The sequence below is a fragment of the Juglans microcarpa x Juglans regia genome, chromosome 2D (assembly GCF_004785595.1).
Source record: "Juglans microcarpa x Juglans regia isolate MS1-56 chromosome 2D, Jm3101_v1.0, whole genome shotgun sequence".
Lineage (NCBI taxonomy): Eukaryota > Viridiplantae > Streptophyta > Magnoliopsida > Fagales > Juglandaceae > Juglans > Juglans microcarpa x Juglans regia.
The window spans coordinates 9,519,944-9,543,044 of NC_054596.1; the positions used below are offsets into that span (position 1 = coordinate 9,519,944).

Genomic DNA, 23,101 nt, shown 5'->3' on the forward strand with positions numbered 1-23,101 from the left:
AAAAACCATCATCGATCCCTGCTTGTTTATGATATTTGGTGAATGCAGTATTCTATGGCTTATGATGATCAGCTTCTTTAGTTTTTGTTTACATTGTTAGAGATTAGTTTCTGCACAATCCCAATTCAAACTCTAACATCTCCTTCCTCTACGAGCACATTAACCGGATCGTGCACAATTAATAAATTGAAATACTACCAATATTAACAAAAACATGACTGCATGTGATGGCTTTCTAGAAACCCATAAAGATGATGTTATTGCAATATGGTGCTTATTAACCAGGCAGTAAATGTTTAGAAATGGGAAGGAACATTATGAATAGAGAAGTGCTATATATACTTACAGTTTTACTTACAAAACTCATTTTGTTAATTTTCTTTTGAAATTCAAATTTTATAATTTTCAACGTATCAATAACTGACATGTAGAGAAGTAAGTTTGTTTTTTTTATAAATTTTTCTTAAATATATTTATCATTTTTCTTATAGATGTTAAATAATGAGTATTTGCGGATAAAAAGTTTTATTGTGCAAGTCATACACCACACATTTGTTTTTATTTTTTATTTATTTTTTTCTCAATTTGTAGATGTGTGATATTGTAAGGTTGCTAGTCGATCACAAGAACTCAGATACTTTGGAGATCGAAAATACTTTGGAGAACTATTTACTAAAAAGAAAGAAACATTAACTAAGAAGAAAAAGCAACTCATGAGAAGAAAAAGGGATACTTAATTAAAGCAGCGATAATCAACGCGGATGTCATCTTAGAAGGTGTCAAGGCTCCTCTGGAGATTTCTCTATGTAGTAACTCTGCTTGTTGCTCGAAATATGAGAAGTTGTAGTTTTCTCACTCATATATATACCTGCATGGGTCATGCGAGAGGCAACCCATCCCTCACCCTTCCAACTATGGTTAGCTTAACCATAATCCGAAGAGATTATGGATTGGATCTCCTAAATTAAAGTTATAGGGGTGGTAAATGTTACGAGACAAAAAGCTCTGAGTACGGTAAGAACATTCATTTCCTCGTTTCTCTATCTTTTCTTCTGTGAGCTCCTGTAGGCTGTACCTTCTCTTTCACATACATGTTTTGCTAAGCTAAACTATCTAGTTGGCAAATTCATAGCATCATCAGAATTATACCATTTGAGTTGTATTCATTGCAGATGAGTTGGGATTTGGTTGAAAGTTTATCTTTGTTAAATAAGATTAATTCAGATTACTTCAGGGAATAGAATTTTCAAAGATCGAAGTTTTGCTCATCTTACAGTCTACGTTATTTTTGTTATGATTGTACCTTTATATCTCTTAGAAGGTTACTAGAGTCTCCTAAAAAATTATACGCTCCAGGATCAAAAAATTTAGATGATTTCTCTAAGAAATTGTAGAGAGAGAGGAGATAAGCTTTTCTTTTATATGTACACTTTTTTCACATTCTTTAATTTAATATACGTAAAACACTTATTTAAAGAGCTTTCACATGAGAGGTTAATTAACTTCTTTGAAGTTAAGTTGCAGTAGTTCCATTTCGCTCCAAATTCCGGTTCGTTTCGGTCAATAATTCCGGTCAAATTTCAGTCCTCATTCTATTTCAAACTGTTTTTATAATTTTCTTATATTTTGATAGCATTTTTGAAAATTTTAAATTCAGATGGTATTTAATTAATTCTATAATATAAAATGTATTTATATCATTTTAATTTTTTTGTGACTTTGAATATATCTTTTTTTTTTTTAAATATCATTATTTTTAATAATTTATCTATTCTTTTTTTTTTCTTTATTTTTGTGTCTCAACTCAAGTTTGTGATTTTTCTAACATATATTCATTTTATAAATTTTCAATTCTTTCATATACACACACATACATGATACACACTTACATATATATATATATGTATTTGTTCTATTAGTTGTTAGTTTATATATATATATATAAATAAATATCTATATATAATATATAATTAATCTCGAAACGGTATACCGGAATACACCGATATCAAAATATTTCATTTTAGTACCTAAACCAGAATAATCACTATAATGGAATTTAAAACATTGGTCATGAGTACCTGCTACCAACAATGTAGATTAATGCAAGGTTTCGTTTGGTTACACAAATAAGATTATGAGATAAAAGTTAAATAAAATATTGTTAAAATATAATTTTTATTTTGAGATTTGAAAAAATTGAATTATTTATTATTTTTTATGTAAAAAATTTTAAAAATTATAAAAAATAAGATAATATAAGAAGGGAATGTGATCAAACAGAGTTCGAGATTGTAAAGTTTACGGGAAAGAAGCTGACACTTCCCGTTTGAAATCGGAAACAAAAAAATGAACAGAGGCGGAATTCAATGCAAGCTAATGAGGTTCACGGTAAATCAGTGGGGAAGCATTAATGCCGTACGTACAAGTCGGTTCCAAAGTCTGGCGAAAAAGTTCCGAACTCAATGAACAGATCGATCCAGACTGTCTGTCTAGTCGCCATTCATTATTTTATTTACGATGACATGCATGACCCAGCTCCAGCTGGGAGCTAACGTTAATTATATGATTTATATATATATATATAAGTATTTTTTAATATTTTTAAAAACATTACAATATTATTAAAAAATAATTTTTTAATCATTGAATAAAAAAAAAAATCTAAAATCTAAAATAAAAAATTACAGTAATAAAAAGGGACGGTAGAATGGAACAGTGAGAATAGTATTTTATTTATTTATTTATTTATTTTTTCATGCACCCCAATCCTTCGGAGCTTTGCTTTTGGCTTAAAATCAATGTAGAATCGCTTTCAACCGCAATGCTTTCAAATGCTGAGTTGAAGCCACGTACATTGACAATTATTTGACTCGCTGATCATCGTGTATATATCTCTTCCTCCCAAACGCACTCGGACTTTTGTTTTTGTGTGGCTGGCCGTGGAAGTATCAATCATGATCTGTTTAATGCTTTTTATTATAATTAATGCGTACTCTCTCTCTCTATGTAGATATGAAACGAAAACAACTACATCTCACAATAGACGGGGGGACAAAAGAAACAGAGGGACACGTGAATCCCACGAGGAGGATCACGTGAAAGACATGCCTTTCATTCCCAAATGCAGGCCACTCTTCCGAAGATAGATTGACATCATTTTCCTTCTATATATGATGTTTGAGGGAAGCAGGTATTGGGGGCCGGGCAGCTGAGAAAATATCCAAGTACTCTTGGTCCACCTGGGTATTTGATCATATGTATGTGTACCACAAAATCTTCTTCTGCGGTTCTGCCCGGCCTACTGGATCCATCTCGGTCATTACTTTCCAGAAAAGGACATTAATGCAAGTTGAATGATCACCTGATCATCAAGCCAAACCAATTTCATTTTAAGAAGCTGAGTTAGGGCGTGATTTAGCTAGAAATATTGCATCGGTACATGATCAGCAACCTTTGTGTACACAATCATGTATGTTTCCATTTACAATATCATGACCATCTCTCTGCCATTTTTTTTTTCCCTAACCTTCTCTCTGCTGGTATAAAGAACATCTAGCAGTTGGTCGAACGTCGATCATAACTTTCATATTAAGATTGCGTTTGGTTACAAGATTCAGTTGAGTTTAGTCTAATTTTAACCTAAGTGTAATATCCAAACACCTAATTCTCAAATTATTAAACTCATTTCAACTTAAAACATCCTTACGCGTGGGATCCACAACTATTTTCAACTTAACACATATTTATACGTGAGATCCACAACTTTTTTCAACTTCTCATAAAAAAGTATTAAACTCATCTTAATATCCAAACTCATTTTAAACTCAGTTTAGGTAGCCTCATATAACTCTTTCCATTACTCAACTCATTATTATTCATAAAAAAATTAGCTGAGATTATTTCAACATCCAAACACAGCCTAAGTATAAGTTTGAAAAGTGAGATGATATGATAATTTTATAAATAGTCATAAGAGAAAAAGTTAAATAAAAAATATTATAAAATTAAAATATTGTTATAATATAATTTTTATTTAAAAATTTAAAAATGTTGAATTGTTTGTTATTTTTTGTTTGAAAGTTTGAGAAAATTGTAATGATTAATTTAAAATTATTTATATTTGAGTGATATTTAAAAATGAGATGAGATCAAAATTTTAGGATGTAAATTTTGATAATGTAAATCATGAAAAAATCTGCCATCATTGCTCCAGCCTACGTTAATTACAACACATAGAGAGGTGGGAATTCTCAATAATTTTCTAACGGTGACTTCTATCAAGTTATAAAAAAGAAGATAAATTTTGAAAATAGAAAATAAATTTCTATCAATTTCATTTTCTTTTTCAAATGGCATGGTCTGCATGAAACTATATACCATACACTTGCACAAATCATTTTTCATGTATGAGTGACATGAGATCCCTAAATCCTTTCGGTGTCCCATGTATTCATTATGCACCTTAATTAGCCCTCCCGGCCCCTTTGATGCGTGGTCCTCTTATTAAATTTAAATGCAGTTTAGACAGTGAGTTGAAATGAGATAATTTAAGATAAAAATTAAAAATTGAATAAAATATTATTAGAATATTATTTTTTAATATTATTATTTTAAAATTTTAAAATTTTAAATTATTTATTATATTTTATATAAAAATTTAAAAAAATTATATTAATAAGACAAGACAAGATGAGATAAAATAGCAAACATGTCTTAAAAGCTTCTTTTTTTTTTTTTTTTTTGTGCATTTTAGATACGGTACTCACTGGACACTCTTGCATTTCGCATCTTTTGGGTTCTGGTAATAAACTTCAATATTTTCTATGAAAATGGCTCATCAACCAAGCAGTTCATGCAGGCAAAGTACTATTACCAGATGATGATTTTGCCACTACATATAAGGAGCAAAACAGATCACAGTAGGGGTGTGCATCCGGATCCGGCCACAACCGGATCTGGGTTTGGATTTTAAAACCGGGCGGTTATCCGCCCGGATTAATCCGGATTTAATCCGGGCGGATAACCGGATTAAATCCGGATATCCCGTTATAACCGGATATCCGGGTTAAATCCGGATATCCGGATTATAACCGGATTTAATTTTTTTTTTTAGACAAACCTTTAAAACAAATTTATAGCAGGTTTTTTTTAAATAAATTAAATAACAAAATAAATAAAAATAAAAAATAAATAATATTGTTGTTACATCGCAATGCAAAACATAAATTTACAAAGAACAAAATAAATAATAATACATCACAACTAATTAAACTAATACATAACAATGCAAAATAAATAACATTGTTCAATATTTTCTGATTATGCATTAGTCTTCATATCTTGAATCTGCAATTGGGGGGAAAAATTGATCTCTACATGCAAAAAATATGACCTTTGGAATGTCAACCATCCCAGCTTTAATAATTCATTTTTTGGAGTAGTTTCTGTGCAGCAGCTTGATTTTGAACAGGGACAGACTCCACCACTGCACCAATATTTAGATTAGTATGACATTCAACATGGTAGATCCACTAAAAAAAATCTTTTCTTATTCTAAGTTCAATAAAGATTTTAAGATTCTTATCAGGTAATCAGTCCAAGACTCCAAAATGTATGTTGACCAGTCTGTACATGTAAACCAGGAGAATCAGGAATTTGATGTACTACCCTCCCATATTACTATCCAAGTTGTAAAACACCACCCTTCCCAGCCCAATGTCCCTTTTCATCTTTCTCATAGAACATATGCTATGTGTGCAAACTCATGCCACCCCACTTTTACTAAGAAAAGAAAATTGTAGATTAGACAAGAAGCTGAACACAAGTAAAATTGCAATCAAAGAATCCTAAGAAGCAAAGTTGCACCTTCTTTTGGTCTTGTTTCAGAGCTGCTTGGCTTTTCTTCAGTCCTCTCTGTAACAAAAGATGTTTTGGGATTCCTATTCATGTCAGTTAACTTATCAAGGTTTTGTTGCCTTCCAGTTGGCATAAAATCAAAGTCTTTTCCAACAATAAGAGGCAAAAGGACATATAAATTCCCCTCATAACTACATGGTCAATTATGGATATTTGGATTACTCTCTAGATGTATCCAAGTGTCTTTGTAACACTTGGTGGATACATAAGAAAAAATTAGAACTGGCTAATGATAGATGCTTGTATTGCTAGATGTAAATTTTGGTCTTGCAAGAGAAGAATCTGTGACAGAGATGATGACCGCAAAAACTGGGACCTACCATAGATTTTTATTTTTGTTTCATTGTCCTTAATTATACTATGAACGAGGTAAATGGATAAATGAGTCTTTGCTGGAAGGTGGGCAATTGATCATTAAGATGGAGAGATATTCACGATTGTCAAGACTAAATCATGTAAACAAAAACATGTATGCATTTAAACAAACAACCAACACACATGCATTGCAGAGCTAAAATGATAATAAGCAAGCTAAAAAAAAAAAAAAAAAACAGATATTATGGCAGCAACAAGTGAATATATGCAAGCATTATGTATAAAATGAGCTGCTATGGGAACCAAATGCACATAATGCCACAAATGCTTTTGGCATTCTCTCTTGCTCATAAACATGACGTTTGCAGATCATCAAACACAATCTATCCACTGCATATTTTCATGTTCGTCAATGGTGAAACGACAAATTTATGCAAAAAGTGCAGACCTAAAGGTTTGACCAAATGAATTGATCTGTGGCACAACAAATCCACCGTCCAACACCAAGGTTTAGCGAATATTCGATTTTCTTTTTGATTAAAAGTACGGCTGACGAAAAAGGGTTTAAGAATATTAAATTTAAAAAATCTTGAGAATGCATATTTAAAGATTAAAATATTAATTTTAAAATTAGAAGAAAATACCTATAATATATGATGAACACTGATCATATCAGAAATTATAACAATTTGAGAAAAGGAAAAAGAGTTGAAAATTTTCCAAACTCAAGTTGCTCGATGAGGATATATAGTCATCCAGATTAATAAAGAAAAATACAAAAAAAAAAAATGATCAGATAGGCATATTTAGAGATTAATTTTATATAAAAAATATATATATAAAGAGGTAAAGAAAATATAAACAAAAAATGAATGAGAAAAAAAAAAAAGGAAAGGAGTAGAAAAAATTTACCAAACTCGGGCTGCAGAACGAGGATAGTCATCCCGAATCAAAACAAAACCACACAATCTCAACAAAACAAAAGAAAAAGGCAGAAAACCTAATACATGTGATGAAAAAGTTTGAGTTGTAGTTGCATTGTGAGTTTGATAAATGGCCGGAGAGTCCAAAGAAAACCCTAAGTACAAAGAAAGGTACCTTAAGAGCTTAGAGAGAGAAAGCCTTCGATGGTAGCCTCCGCGTGTCTCACCCAGGTGCGCAAAGCACTTTGAAGCTTGGAGAAGACGAGAAATCTGCAAACCCTAAGCGAGAGAGAAGCAGATTCGAGAACGAGGAGAAGCGGATTCGAGAACGAAAGAGATGCGGTTTTTTTTCTTTTTAAAGGACCCGGTTACGGATAACCGGGTCACATAACCGGATCCGGAATATTTTTAACCGCCCGGGTGTAATCCGGGCGGATAACCGCCGGGATGCACCTGGATTTCCAGGTTTCGGACCGGATCCCGAAAAAAACCAGTCTGGTTGAGCACACTTACTCAACAACTATGCCAACAACACTGCTTGCCTCCCGAAATCCCAACAAACTTCCTCAAATGTGTATAGCTATCTAGGGGCACTTTAGTATATTCATTTGTACATAATATTCTTTTCTTCTTAGATAAATAACATATTGTACAACTTAGTTTACACAATGAATAGAATTGATCAACATTTTCCTCACTCTATCGTTTTCCTTATGTTTTTGCTTTCTTTTTTCGTTTGATAGCAACCTCACCAAACCAGACATTTTACCAACTCTGACATGGTATTAGAGAGGTGAAAACAGCCACCGTCGATCCTCCCACCACCAAATTTATAGATCTTAGTGACCCAACCAATCCATACCGACTTGAGACCTCAAATAACCCAGGCACCATGCTTGTGACCAAACCCTTTACCACAGAAAATTAACCTACCTAATCCTGTGACATTTAACGAGCTCTTCGAGCCAAAAATAAACTCGAATTTCTCAATGGAACTCTCTCCAAACCCTCTTCATCTGATGACCCCCTCTTTGATCTTTGGAAAAGATGCAATGACATGCTTGTCTCATGGCTCCAAAACTCCATTACTCTGCCTTTACACCCCTCAGTTGCATTTTTCGATGTGCCCATAAATTATGGGATGAGTTGCAGGAGCAGTTCTCTTCCCAAAATAGACCTTGTATCTATGAGTTGAAGAAGACCCTTGCCAATTTGTCCCAAGACACTAATACCGTCAGTATCTACTATGATAAATTAAAATCTCTTTGGGATGAATTGTCTATATATGACCCACTGCCTATTTGTTCTTGTGACTCAACGAAGGTTATCTCTGATCATTATCAAAGGGACTGCGTGATTCAATTTCCCATGGGTCTTCATGACTCTTTCACCAACGTATGGGACCAAATTATGCTTATTGACCCACTGCCACCGATTACCAAAGTCTTTTCCTATATTCAACAGCAAGAACACCATCAACTCATTACTTCGGCTGCCCCTAGCATTGATCAGTTGCTTTGGCAGCTTGAAAATTCTCTCCCAAACCTTCCAATTTTGCTGTCAAGAGGGACAAACTTTACTGCTCCTACTGTAAGATCACATGCCACACTTTGGCTCAATGCTTCAAGTCGGGCAATGCTAAGGCTCCCCTTTGTACTCATTGCAAGATCATCGGACACACGGCTGATCGCTGCTACAAGTTACACAGTTACCCTCCCGATCACAAGCTCCACAAACCTCGCATCAATGCTGCTGCTATTGAGTCTCTTGATTCCACAAGCTTTTCTGAATCCAACATGGCGTTGACTAAGGAGCAATACAATGAGATTATAGCCTTGCTGCACAATCGAAATTCTCTTGCTTCTCCTTCTGCTAATCACCTCCAAACAGTTCACTCTCCTCACCCACATACTTCTAACACCGCTGGTATCTCTTGTTGTTTATCATGCTCTTTTAATCCTTCTACACCATGGATCATTGACACATGTGCTATTGACCATATGGTTTGTAGCCCCTCTTTTTTCACTCACATCACATCTTCAATTTCATACTCTGTTAAACTCCCCAATGGCGATTTCGCCCCTCTCACTCATGTTGGTTTTGTGTAAGTAACAACCACCCTTATTCTTCACAATGTTTTATGTGTTCCAACGTTTTCTTTTAATTTGCTATTTGCTGGAAAGCTTGCCAAACAACTCAATTGTTGCCTTATATTTCTTTCTGACTTGTGTTTTATACATGGCCTTTCTCCTCATACAACGATTGGGAAAGGTAGCATGGCACACGAACTCTATCACTTCCTTACTGAAAATGTCTCGCCTCACGCCTTGGTGCATACACTATCTCAAAATTTCTACCATCACAATTTTATTTCAGCTGTTGTACAACCTATCGACAACACCTATGATTTATGGCACTGTCGATTAGGTCATACCCCCACCTTCCTGAATGCAACTTATCCATAATCCTCATGTAATTACTCAAATGAATACAAAGAATAACTTAGCTTTTTTAATTTGCCTTCTCGCCAAACAAACAAGTTTGCCTTTTCCTTCTAGCACTCATTCTACTCATGCTTGTTTTGATTTAGTGCACTGTGACTTGTGGGGGCCACACTTAATCCCACGCCAAGATGGTTCACATTTCTTTCTTATTATTGTTGATAACTTCTGTCGCTATACTTGGGTTTACATTTTGAAAAATAAATCCGATGCACGATGTTATATTTTCAGTCTCTCACAAACAAGTACTCAAACAAAAAACAAGATTAACGAGTGATTGTAATATGCAATTTAATATTGAATGTCAGTCAATCAAATCCAAGAAAATATATGATTAACGTGATCGGTTTAGTTTTCTATTTAAATTAAATAGAAAACCCGAAATCACAGTATATACTCATGCAAGATCAAAATAAAAATAAGAATAATAAAAAAAAATGCGAAATCAACACAAGAAATTACGTGGTTCGACCCTAATGGTCTACATCCACAGCAGGAACAGTCTAGGAGTCTTTATTATTGAAGAATGCATCAAAGAACTTAAGTTTTCAATCGCTTACAACCATTGATCACCTCACAAAATATGGATTGACTTCCTCGTATTAACCTCTAACGGCGTGCGGCGTCGAAAATGAAAATGTAAAGTTCTTTATTTCTTCTGCTTAGACCCACGTCCCGTAGGCAATAGCCTTTTATATATAAACTCAAATATTACAAGTTTGTCATTAATCTATTTATAAAAAATGCTATTAATGATAATACAAACTTAAAAGCTTGACACATCTTAAACAAATCTCTACACTGACAAGTCTTTTATCCTTGCAAAGTGATCTTCTTCTTCCTCTAGACTGTTCCTGTAAAGTAAATTGAGCTCTAATAGCTCCCCATATTAATCAAATTTTGGCAATGCCTATATTTGGTAGCTGGTAGGGATTTTGTTATCATATCAAAAGGGTTTTCCTCAGTTGGAACATTTTCTACTTTAACCTCTCCAGATGCTATTACATCTCTCACAAAATGAAGTCAAATGTCTATATGTTTAGACGTTTCGTGGTATACTGAATTCTTGGCAAGATGTATAGTGCTTTGGTTAGCACAGTGAACTATGATAACCCCTTTAAATATGCCTAACTCATGTGAAAAACCCTTTAACCACATAGCCTCCTTTATTGCTTCTGTCATAGTAATATATTCAGCTTCAGTTGTTGATAAAGCAACTATAGATTGTAAATTAGCTTTCCAACTAATAGACCCTCCAAATGCTGTAAATACATACCCAGTTAAAGACTTTCCGGTATCCAAATTAGCAGCATAGTCAGAATCTACAAATCCCTCTAACTCACTCCCCTGTTGCACATCCCCTCCAAATCTCAAACCTAGACACTGAGTTCCAATTAAATACTATAATACCCATTTCATAGCATGCCAATGTGGCTTCCTAGGGTTACTCATAAAGTTACTTACCATGCTGATAGCATAGGTTAAATCAAGTCTAGAGCACACCATAGCATACATGATGCTTCCCACCATGCTTGCATAGGGTATATTTTGCATAAATCTAAATTCTTCCTCGGTTTTAGGGGCTTGATTTATGGACAGTTTTGAATGTTGTCCTATTGGTGTGCTAACAGGTTTTAAATTAGACATGTCAAACCTGTTGAGGATCTTGGTGATATAGTTTTTCTGAGATAGATAGAAAAGTCTTCTTTTCCTATCTCTAACTATTTCCATACCTAATATCATCTTAGCTAACCCAAGTTCCTTCATCTCAAATTTTGTTTTCAGTATACACTTGACTTCCTCAATTAGATCGACATCCCTACATGCTATAAGCATGTCATCTACATACAAGAGTAAGTAGATAATGTGGTCCCCAGAATGCCTAAAGTACACACAGCTATCATAATGACTTCTTTTAAACCCATTGTCCAACATATGAGAGTCAAATCTTTTGTACCATTGCCTTGGGGATTGTTTAAGTCCATATAATGACTTTTTAAGTAAACATACATGATCAATGTTGGACTCATTTACATAACCCTTAAGGGGTGGCATGTAAATAGTCTCATCTAGTTCACTGTGTAAGAAAGCTGTTTTTACATCTAATTACTCCAAGTGTAAATCTTCATAAGCAGTATAGGATATAATTAACTTTATTGAACTGTGTTTAACAACAGGTGAAAAAATTTCATTAAAATCTATCCATTCCCTTTGAGTGAATCCCTTTGCTACCAGCCTAGCCTTATACCTAGGACCCTCAACTCCTGATATGCCTTCTTTCATTTTGTAGATCCATTTAGACCCTACTAGCTTAGCCTTTTCAGGCTTAACAACCATTTCCCAAGTATGATTCTTTGTCAAAGAATCCACTTCCTCATCCATGGCCTGTACCAATTTATGAGACTCAATACTTTCCATGGCTTCCTTATAGGATCTAGGATCCATTTTTATAACTTCATTTGCTACCGTCAAAGCATAAACAATCATTTCAGCTTGACCATACCTCTTAGGGGGTTTTATAACCCTAATTTTTCTATCCATGACCAAGTTGTATGAACTAACTCCACCTTGGTCCTCATCACCTAAAGTGAAAGTTTGAGTGTCAGCATCCAGGCTTTCTAACTTTCTCAAATTATTGTCAGGTTGCTCCACCTCAAGATCTATCTTCTCAGGGTTAGCATCCTGAGTGGGTTCAAGTCTTTTAGTTTTAACTCGAGCCATTTCATATTCATTAAAGACCATATCTCTACTAATGATACACTTTTGTATCCCTGGCTCATCAATCCATAACTTATACCCTTTTACTCCTTCAGGGTACCCTACAAAGATACATTTCATAGCTCTTGGTTCCAGTTTGTCAGTTCGGGTGTGAGCATACGCAACACACCCAAACACTCTCAAGTAGTCATAGTTAGAAGGTTTTCCAGTCCACATTTCTTGAGGAGTCTTAAACCCTATGGCTGAAAAATGACTCCTATTAATTAAATGGACTGCAGTTGTGGCAGCTTCAGCCCAAAAAGACTTAGGAAGTCCTGAGTTTGACAGTAAGCATCTAACCCTCTCCAATATGGTCCTATTCATCCTCTCGGCTAGACCATTCTGTTGAGGGGTTTCCCTTACTGTTTTATGTCTAGCCATACTCTCATTCTTACAAAACTGATTGAATTCACTTGAGAGATACTCAAGCCCATTATCAGTTCTTAATTTCTTAACCTTCCTTCCTACTTAAGTTTCTATCAATTTCTTCTATTCCTTGAACTTTTCAAAAGTGTCACTCTTATTTTTAAGAATGTACATCCATACTTTTTTAGAATAGTCATCAATTATAGAGAGGAAATAACTTCCCCTTCCATGTGAGTTAACCCTAGTTGGACCCCAAAAGTCCGAGTGCACATAGTCCAGGGTTTGTTTTGTAGTGTGAGTGGCTGTTTTAAAGCTTACCCTTTTTGTTTTCCCAAAGATGCAATCCTTACAAAAAGGTAAATTTTTCAGTTTTTTCTCACCTAGCAACCCCTATTTATGGAGTTCTAAAAGTTCCTTGTGACTCACGTGACCTAACCTTTTATGCCATAGAACAACCCTATCCTCACCCTTCTCAAGGATAGAAGAAACCTCACCTATAACAGTTTTCCCAATGAGGGTATACAAGCCATTTTTAATGACTCATTTCATCACAATAAGTGAACCCTTAGCAACCCTCAAAGATCCAGATTCAGATCTAAAGGTGTACCTGGATTGGTCTAACACACCTAGTGAGATTAAGGTCCTTTTTAATTCAGGTATGTATCTAACCTCAGTTAAGAGTATTTCAATACCATCATGGAGCCTTAGTCTCACCGACCCTATACCCTGGATTTTACAAGACTTATTGTTTCCAAGCATCACAAATCCCCCATCTAAACTAGTAAAAGTTTCAAACCATGTTTTATAGGACACATGTGAAAAGAACATTCTGAATCAAGGATCTATTTTTTTCCTGAATCAATCTCAGACACTTTTAGAACCTTGGTACTCTCGTACCCATCACTCACAACCGAGGCATCCCCCTCCTCCTTAGACCCATTTCCTATGTAAGGTCTCTTATTAGGGCAATCTCTTTTGAAATGCCACTTTTTGTGACATAGGAAGCATTTAAATTGCTTCCCTTTAGACTTAGACCTACCTTTCACATTGTTTTTACTGTTCTTTCCATTTTGACCTCTTTTTTCAGTTCTCCCTCTCACAGTCAAGCCCTACCCAGCTTCAAATTTTATTTCAGACATGGCTTGTAATTCCCTAGAGTGTAATACGGCCTGAACCTCATTTAAGGTCAGTATTTCCCTCCCATACATCATGGTCTCTTTCAAACTAGCATAAGAATTATCCAGAGAACTCAACAATAAAATTGATTGATCTTCATCGTCAATTTTAATATCAATATTAGCTAAATCTAAAATAATTTTATTGAAAGCATCGGAATGGTCAGAAATCGATATACCTGCGGACATCTTGAATGTGTAGAGTTTTATTTTCTTGTACAGTCAGTTGGCCAGAGATTTTGTCATGTAGAGACTCTCTAATTTCAGCCAGATTCCAGTAGCGGTGTCTTTATTGGTTACCTCCCTCAGAACTTTGTCTCCGAGAGAAAGAATGAGTGTGCTGTGAGCCTTCCTCAAGATTTCTCTCTTATCCTTCTCTTCAACAGATTCCATTTTCTTTTCTCCAAGAAGAGCTTCTTGGAGACCTTGTTGAGTGAGAAGGGCTTTCATATTGATCCTCCACAGCCCAAAGTCATTTTTTCCATCGAACTTTTCGATATCAAACCTTGTAGTCTCCATCGAACCAAAACTCTTGATACTACTTGTTATATTTTTAGCCTCTCACAAACAAGTACTCAAACAAAAAACAAGATTAACAAGTGGTTGTAATATACAATTTAATATTGAATATCAGACAACCAAATCCAAGAAAATATATGATTAACGTGATCGGTTTAGTTTTCTATTTAAATTAAATAGAAAATCTGAAATCACAGTATATACTCATGCAAGATCAAAATAAAAACAAGAATAATAAAATAAATGTGAAATCAACACAAGAAATTACGTGGTTAGACCCTAATGGTCTACATCCACGGCAGAAATAGTCTAGGAGTCTTTATTATTGAAGAATGCATCAAAGAATTTGAGTTTTCAATCACTTACAACCATTGATCACCTCACAAAATATGGATTGGCTTCCTCGTATTAACCTCTAACGAAACCATACCATAAAATATACTTGATTATCTCCTCAAACTCCAATTTGATCTTGATAAATTTAGGATTTGAAAAAACCCATTCGTTTCTCTCCAGATGCGTGCGGCGTCAAAAATGAAAAGGTAAAGTTCTTTCTTTCTTCTACTTAGACCCACGTCCTGTAGGCAATAGCCTTTTATATATAAACTCAAATATTACAAGTTTGCCATTAATCTACTTATAAAAAATGTCATTAATGATAATACAAACCTAAAAGCTTGACACATCTTCAACACACGACCTTGTATTAAAACCTTTTGTCATTTAATCGTTACTCAATTTAACACTTAAGAGTCAAAATCACACCTGCCATGTTCGCTCAGCCTTACAACTTGCGGATGTCCTCACAAAAGTATTACCTTCATCTTAGTTTACATCTCTTCTATCGAAGATGGGAATAAAAAATATCTATTCTCTATCTTGTGAGATATTACCAGATGATTATTCTGCCACTATACATAAGGAGCAAAACAGATCACTCAACAGCTATGCCAACAACACTGTATGCCTCCCGAAATTCCAACAAACTTCTTGAAATGTGTATAGTTATTTAAAGACAGTTTAGTATATTCATTTGTACATAATATTATTTTCTTCTTAGATAAATAGCATATTGTACGGCTTAATTTACTAATTGAATAGAATTGATCAACATTTTATTCATTCTATCATCTTCTTCGTATTTTTGCTTTCCCTTTTCGTCTGATAGCAACCTCACCAAATCAGAGCTTTTGCCAACTCTGACAAGTACAAATAAATGCAACGCTGGGTCCAGAAAAAAGCCGCCTGATTGTCCACCACATAGGATCAACATAATACACCAGCATTTATGGCCTTCAGGTACAGGTGATAAATCCCGTCACTTCGATTCTCTGTCTCCCGGTCTTGCTCTTAAACATGGGAGTAACATATCTCTGTGGGCTACAAGTATATCAAAGTCGGAAAGGGAGGTTCGACATTGTGTAAATGAGCTAGGTGGTAAGGATGGGAAGGGCACCGTGTTGTGACAAGGAGGGAGTAAAGAAAGGGTCCTGGACTCCTGAAGAGGACCAAATCTTGGTGCAGTACATCAACAACCACGGCCATGGTAGCTGGCGTTCTCTCCCCAAGCATGCTGGTAATTCTTCTTCTTCTTTTTTATTTTTTTGTTCTTCTGGAATTGCGTTGCTAGCATTTGGAAGTAAAAGCTCTCTTTTGTACTTCCAAGGAACTAATTAAAGGTTATTTTGATATCCGATTTGTGGGTTTGTGAGTGGTGTGTCCATTTGTTGTGCTGCTAATCTGATGCTTTAACGCGGTCGTCTTAATTAGCATCTATTTAGATGGTGTAATCTGTTGTTAGAAGACATATTTTGCTGGGTAAAAGGTGACGCGCATTCTTTCCTTTTCTCTTTAACGTGTGAAGAGAGAGAGAGATTATAATCTTCATCTTCTTCTTCTTTTTCCCTGTTGAGTAGCATACGGTTGGATATTCTGCCATTTTGACACGTTTGAGATGATTCATGATATTTCCATTGTTTTATATTTTCATGGTGCATCTTCTACTCCAAGCACATAATGTGGCAGTCCACTTTTGGATTACGAGTAGATTGTGCTTCACTGAGCTTGGAATGCCTGCTTTATAGCATTCATGGCCAAATGGAAAGTTCGCTAAAATTTACATACTTGATATAAAAAACACTATACATTGGATTGGCCAAAGTTGGAGAATCAAAATTGATTCACTAAATATTAAAATACTAATTTCTCACTCCAAATAAATATTAAAATATTAGTTTTTCACTCCAAATAAAAATACTTGGTTTGTAATTAAGAAATTTAGATGAGTTTAATCAAATATTTTTTATTATTAGCATTAAATGATTTTTGAAAATATAATTTTTTAATATTAATTTAATTAGAATATAATTATTATTAATATTAAATTGGTAGAATTATAAAATGTGATACAAATAAATTAAATAAAAAATTATTAATTTAATAATATTTTATTATTATATAGAGAGTGAATGGTTAATTTAACATAGGAATTGAATTTAAATAGAATAGACAAATATAAAAAAGTGTGATATTGGCTAAATTTTGAAGATGCATTTGGCCAAGCCAATAAAGATGCTCTTAATTAACCCTCTCAATTGTCAGAATCTTTGCAGTCCCGTTTAGATAGTAAAAGTGTTTCATCTCATTTCATAATTATAATTTTTTTAAATTCTCACATAAAATATAATAAAAAATTTAAAATTTTCAAATTTTAACATAATAATAATATTAAAAAATAATATTTTATTCAATTTATATCAAAACTATCTTTTATCTTATCTCATTATCCAAACCGCACTAACGAACCAAAATGGCTTTGACCTAGGTCTCCTTCGATGCGGAAAGAGTTGTCGGCTTAGGTGGATAAACTATCTTCGTCCTGACATCAAACGTGGTCGCTTTTCTCCAGAGGAAGAGGATACTGTCATTCAGCTCCATGGAATGCTCGGTAACAGGTACGAATTAGCGGTCATTCTTTGTTTCTCTTGCTAGCTCTCGCTTGGGGGTTTAGTGTCTATTTGTAGAATAACGTTATGCTCTCCTCAAAACTCCTAGGCAATTATATTTCTGCACTCTCTCCGTCTCAGATATGGGTGATGTTACCTTGATGCATAAATCACCTTGTAGATTTGATAGCTTGTTACTTGTATATATAAAGGTGGATTCGGTAATGAATTCAACTTGAGCTTGAGTTTGTGATAAATCAAGTTTTTGTACATTTGGAGGGTTAATTCAGACAAGCATTTTACCACACAATGCTCCTGGGTCTACATTGGATTACCTCATATGCAAAGCTCCTGAACATTCTTAACTGATTCCTTTGTTTTTTTCCCCCAACAGAAAAATACATAGAAAAAACAGGAACCTCGTATTATTACTAGGTGGTATTGTATTAGATGGCAATATAAAATAATTCAATTATTTGGGCTCTCTTCATTTTCCAAATATAATTGTCTCAAACAGACATCAGAACCAGGTTGCTCTGGCTTGCAATACTTCTGTATAAATTTTGATATCTTCCACCTTATCTTTGGAATATTGAAGAAAAATCAATTTACTTTAATTCCAGGTTTGTAAATCTTGAAATCAGTATTGATCAGAATGGTTCTGTTTATTTGTTCTAAAATTTTTCCATGGATTCTGTTACCAATAAATGGACCTTGGGGTTTTTAATTTCCCGGTAGGTGGGCTGCCATAGCATCACAACTGCCCGGAAGAACAGACAATGAAATTAAGAACTTGTGGAACACTCATTTGAGGAAGCGTCCGCTTTGCTCAGTCCAGAGACCATGGGTGCACAAGCCCTCATCCAAACTGGACCTAAGCAATGTTGAATCCGAATCTCCTTCCACCCGCCACATGGTACAGTGGGAGAGTGCCAGAGTAGAGGCTGAGGCTCGCTTGTCAATGGAATCGTTACTGCACAAGCCGTCATCGATGGGCAGGACAGACTCTGATTACTTCCTCCGTCTATGGAATACTGAAGTTGGAGAATCATTTCGGAAGATGAATGGGAAAGATGGGGAAGCCTGCCAAAGCCCCGTCTCTCAAGCATCTTCATCTGTAAAATGTGGTTCAGGTTCTGATGTCACAGTCCAAGCAAAAAACAGTACCAGGACCTGGGGCGCCACGAACATGACTCAAGAACAGGAAGACAGCTATAGACCAATGATAGAAGACGCAATGGCCAGCCCGAATTCTCTCAGCTCTTACAATCTCATCGATTCTTCCAATACTGCAGCATTCGACCTATTGCTAGATTTCCCAGATGGTGATGATGTCTTCCTAGGATAGACAATTTGGCTTGACACTAAAATGTGAACACAAGATGCCTCTTTCCGGTCTTGCATTGCGGGAGTGTAATTACCATGGGAAGAGCAATTAGTTTTTAGCTAGGCAGATAGTTTGGCACCTTTTGTTTTGTGTATCTTCTAGTCCAATTGGTTTCCTAAATTTTCTCGCCAATTGCTCCTCTTGATTTTCTCAAAAGATGCGGGAAGAAGAGATTAAACACTACATGAACAGAAGGTCGATATAATTCAAGTTGTCTCTTTGCTGACAGCTTCATTGTAATCAATCATATGGGCCCAGAAGCACAGTAGAAGTTATTGGTATAATCACTTTGACTGGTGCCATGTCAGAGATGCTTTACCTGAAAAACTATATAATTGCTACTAATTTTGTTTTCAGGTTCCTCGAAACGAAGAGTGTGAAATTGTGGGGAAAGCTGTATTTTGACGCCGGCAACATTTTAGGGGCACAATACCAAAATTAAAGCTCTTTATGATTTGATACGAGTGAGACTATATTTAGAGGCGATAGCGACTTTCAAATACTCCGTCTACCTAAAAATATATGATGGATTATTCCAGAGATAAATATAGTTGGAAAAACGTTCGTGTCGTCGATGGTACACTTTCGACGTAGGGCGTGTCAAATTTGTATTTATTTCCCTCTATCCTTCGTATATAAACGGTATTGACTCAATTTTTCAAAATAAATGCGAACAAATCTTACAACATGGTTTCAGAGAACTCCATGATTCCATCATCCAATAATATACATGTTCCTTTTTTACAAACTAATAAGTTAGGTTTTCTTCAAAATTCAAATGCAATATACACACACATAAATCACTGTGACACAACAACGTATTGATCAATTTCCCGACCACATAACCAAACATCACATATAACAAATGAACTCCAAACGAAGAAAGACTACAAATAATTCAAATATATTTCAACCAGACCTGAAATTTCTAGGCTGAAAAACAACCAAGGAACTTCTTTGGACCAGTTCCAGTGGCCTGATATTTTGCAGCCATTTCCTCTGCCTTGAGTAGATCTTCCCCACGTTTAGCTTCAGTCACTGCCCTCTTTTCTTCTGCTGCCTTGTGTATCATAGCCACTTTGTTTTTCATTTTCTCCACATATTCAGCCTTCTTCTTCTCCAACTGTTCCTGCTCACAATAGAAATGTGTTACGTCATTACAACATGAAGCAAGTTCATAATCATTGTTGTTTTCTATGCTGGCGATTCTGATTTTACCTGGACTCCTTTTCTTTGGCAGAATATAATCTGTACTTAAACCACCAACTCAGTTTGGAGGTGACACATGAGTTGCTTTCACTTTCTTATTTAGTTTTAATCAATTTATAAAACCTAAATCATAGAATTACAATGTGGTTCTAGTTTACCGGATCCAATTGACAGCATGTTAGTGTAAATTAAAAGACCTTACTAGGTTTATCAAATAGCACGTTCCACTACAAGTACACTTTGAAGTTGTTTTTGTTTTTCCTTTCTGTTTTATCTTTTTTTTTTTTTTTTTTTTTTTTTTGGGGGGGGTGTTGGAGATTGGCTTGAAGTAATAGAGTAAGACTTTTGGTAAAATACACCTGATGCCTCCTATAGTTTGATGCAATTCTATTGGCATCCTCGGGTTTCCACTTGGTTGCAGCACATTAGGTTCTAAGAACACCTTGGAAGGAAGACTCATTACCTCAATCTTTTTCAACTCGGCCTCTATAGATGCTTTCCTGCTGTTCTCCCACGCCCCAATGGCAGATAGCTTTTTATGAGCCCTTTTCAATAATTTCAACATAGTTTCAGTACGCAAAATTTAGATCGAAATATGTCAAAAACACAAGTTATTAACAGCAATCTCATATTATTTTCTAAACAAGCCATGAGAACCAATCAGCAGAAAAAACAAAAACAATTCAATACAACTCCAAATCAGTTATGCAATTATCTGATTTGTTTTCGGTTAAACTTCATGTTATGTAAATATTAACAAAGTAGCTTTCAGATTTCATAAATTGTATCCGTTTGTACCTAGGTAACAAATATTATTTGGGCGCTGAATCTTCAGAAACATGAATGATGAATTTTCTGAAAATGATATTATTAAGATATAGGCACATTACGCACACTTTTTTAGCTGAACCAAGAATTAGGTTAGATGAATGCAGTAAGAGACAAACTCTGAGAGGTGAGAATTTCCATTCAATTGGTTCGCAAACAAGCATGATACGCACCTGTTTAATCTTCAATGTAACAGTCTACCAACGGTTTTGACGTTGCTACACTTCACTTTTTGAATCTTCATATTAAACAGGCTTTGCCAAATTGATTAAAAAAACTCACCAATTGCATTCTAATTCTTTTCTATGGAGCAAATCTATTTTTGAAAAGTATTCACAAGATCAATGTCTTCACAAAAAATGGCACCATGGCACAGTAGACTCGAATAACTATGCTAAAACACAGGGTCAAGTTTGCTGGTGTGCTAGGTTTTGGTCAAAGCTTGCTTCTCATGTTCTTTGCTTAGTTCCTCAGTAACAATTAGACAGTAATACAGATAGGACCTCCCCATAAATACTCAAAAGAACAAGTGCTCAAGAAAGTGCATACTTGTTCTCTGCTTTGGACTTTTCACTTTCTTCCCATGCCTTGATTAGTGATATCTTCTTCTCTGTTGCAACTCTTGCAAGCACAGCGTCTGAGATAATTTTGAGTTATTAGTTAATCTTACAATAATATATACACTGGAGGTACAAGGACAAGGAAGGTAACATTAAGATTTGAGATTACCTCGGTTGATAGAACCCTCGGTATTTTTCTGTTCGATAGAACCCTCAGTATTTTTCTGTTCGGCATACTCTGGAGCCTCTGGCAAAATTGATTCGTTTTAGAAAATTAGGCAAATTACAAACATTGCTAAAGCCTAAGAGGTTGATCCACACACTGATAATAATCTAATAGAGAAACTGCAGATAAAGAGTGAATAACCTATATATGAGAAGACAATCGGAACACCATGGATTATGATTTTACAAAGAGATGTGCTAGGTCTACATAGCGATCTTTAATTTGTAAACTTATTTTTGTAAGATGTCCTAAACCAGGTATTTCTCTTTCACATAATAGCATCGGTTATACTAGGGATTTTATATAGTATTGACTATAAAGGTGAAAATTATTGTTTATACTGATAAAATAAAGGTGAAAATTATTGTTTATATAAATGGATGAGGAAGACACCATCTGAAGCTGATAAAGTGGTTGTTTGGATCCGAATAACAAAAGATTTTCCATCTCAAAGTTTTTACAAATCAGAGAAATTGAAACAACGAAGAATCCATATAAACACAAAGACGTGCTCCATTTGGCTGTCTAGAAAAAGTAGGACACCAAAAGATTCAAATTCCAAGTATCAGATTAAGATTCCAGGGTATTAAAAACACACTCTCAACACAAATTAAGACTATAAGATACGTATAAAAAAAAAGATACGTATCAACCTCAGTTCGAATAAAAAGAAACGACATAAAAAGATGGGCCCGTACTTTACTTTTTTTCATCAACCAAACACATGTCAAGGTCCAGCTAAAAACGGTCGATAAAAAGTAGACAACGCTCAAAATAAGATCAAAGAGACGTGAACTTTTTATCTTGTTTTCTCATCAACCAAACAGACGTTGAAGTTTAAGCTAACTTTTTCTTTTTTTTGGAGAGAAAAATTGGTAAAACGAGAGAGAGAAGGAGAGAGTTACTTTCAACGACGGCAAGCGCTTTGGAGTCATCGCGCTTGTGTTCAGGCGGAGGAGGTGGAATTACGGATTTCTCCTCGGTGACATCTTTGGGTGGTTGTTCGAGGTGTTCTGTTGCCAGAGGGTGAGGCGAAGGCGCAGGCTCCGAGGTGGCTTCGGGCTCGACCTTGATGGCGGGTTCTTGGTCTGCCATGTCTCTGCTAAAATCAGTAACGAAGACAAGACAGGGGAGAGAGAGAGAGAGAGAATTTGAGAGAGTGAATAACAGCTTGGTTGGGCTAATAATATAATTAGAATAAAGTTGGAGGGTTTTGGGTGGGATGTCATTATAAGGTACAGATGGCCTATTATGAGTTGGCATTGGCAAAATGGCTCTGCCTCCGACTCCAAAGTCTCAGATAAAGTGCTATTTTAATGGGATCGTGTTCTACCAATCCAATCCACAGATATGGCGAATTTTCAAAATTATAAAAAATATGGCGAATTTTTTTTTATCTATAATTTATATTAACCAAAGTTTTAAAAATCGTTTCATACCTGTCGGCACAGTTGATATTTATTATACCGGCTAT

At 35.0% G+C, this 23,101-nt stretch overlaps 2 protein-coding genes across 2 annotated transcripts; one reads left to right on the forward strand and one right to left on the reverse strand.

The window, feature by feature from the left end:
* Positions 1 to 15,912: 15,912 nt before the first annotated feature.
* Positions 15,913 to 19,169, forward strand: LOC121248438 (transcription factor MYB17-like). Its single transcript, XM_041146909.1, has 3 exons — positions 15,913 to 16,048; positions 17,297 to 17,426; positions 18,156 to 19,169. The coding sequence occupies exons 1-3, from the start codon at positions 15,916 to 15,918 to the stop codon at positions 18,763 to 18,765; spliced, it is 873 nt and encodes a 290-aa protein (XP_041002843.1). The 5' UTR covers positions 15,913 to 15,915; the 3' UTR covers positions 18,766 to 19,169.
* Positions 19,170 to 19,495: 326 nt separating this feature from the next.
* LOC121248440 (remorin-like) lies at positions 19,496 to 22,900 on the reverse strand. Its single transcript, XM_041146913.1, has 5 exons — positions 22,533 to 22,900; positions 21,571 to 21,648; positions 21,391 to 21,478; positions 20,477 to 20,558; positions 19,496 to 19,933 (listed from the first exon to the last, which is right to left on the reverse strand). Exons 1-5 carry the CDS (start codon positions 22,888 to 22,890, stop codon positions 19,733 to 19,735), a joined length of 807 nt encoding a protein of 268 aa, XP_041002847.1. The 5' UTR covers positions 22,891 to 22,900; the 3' UTR covers positions 19,496 to 19,732.
* Positions 22,901 to 23,101: the final 201 nt, after the last annotated feature.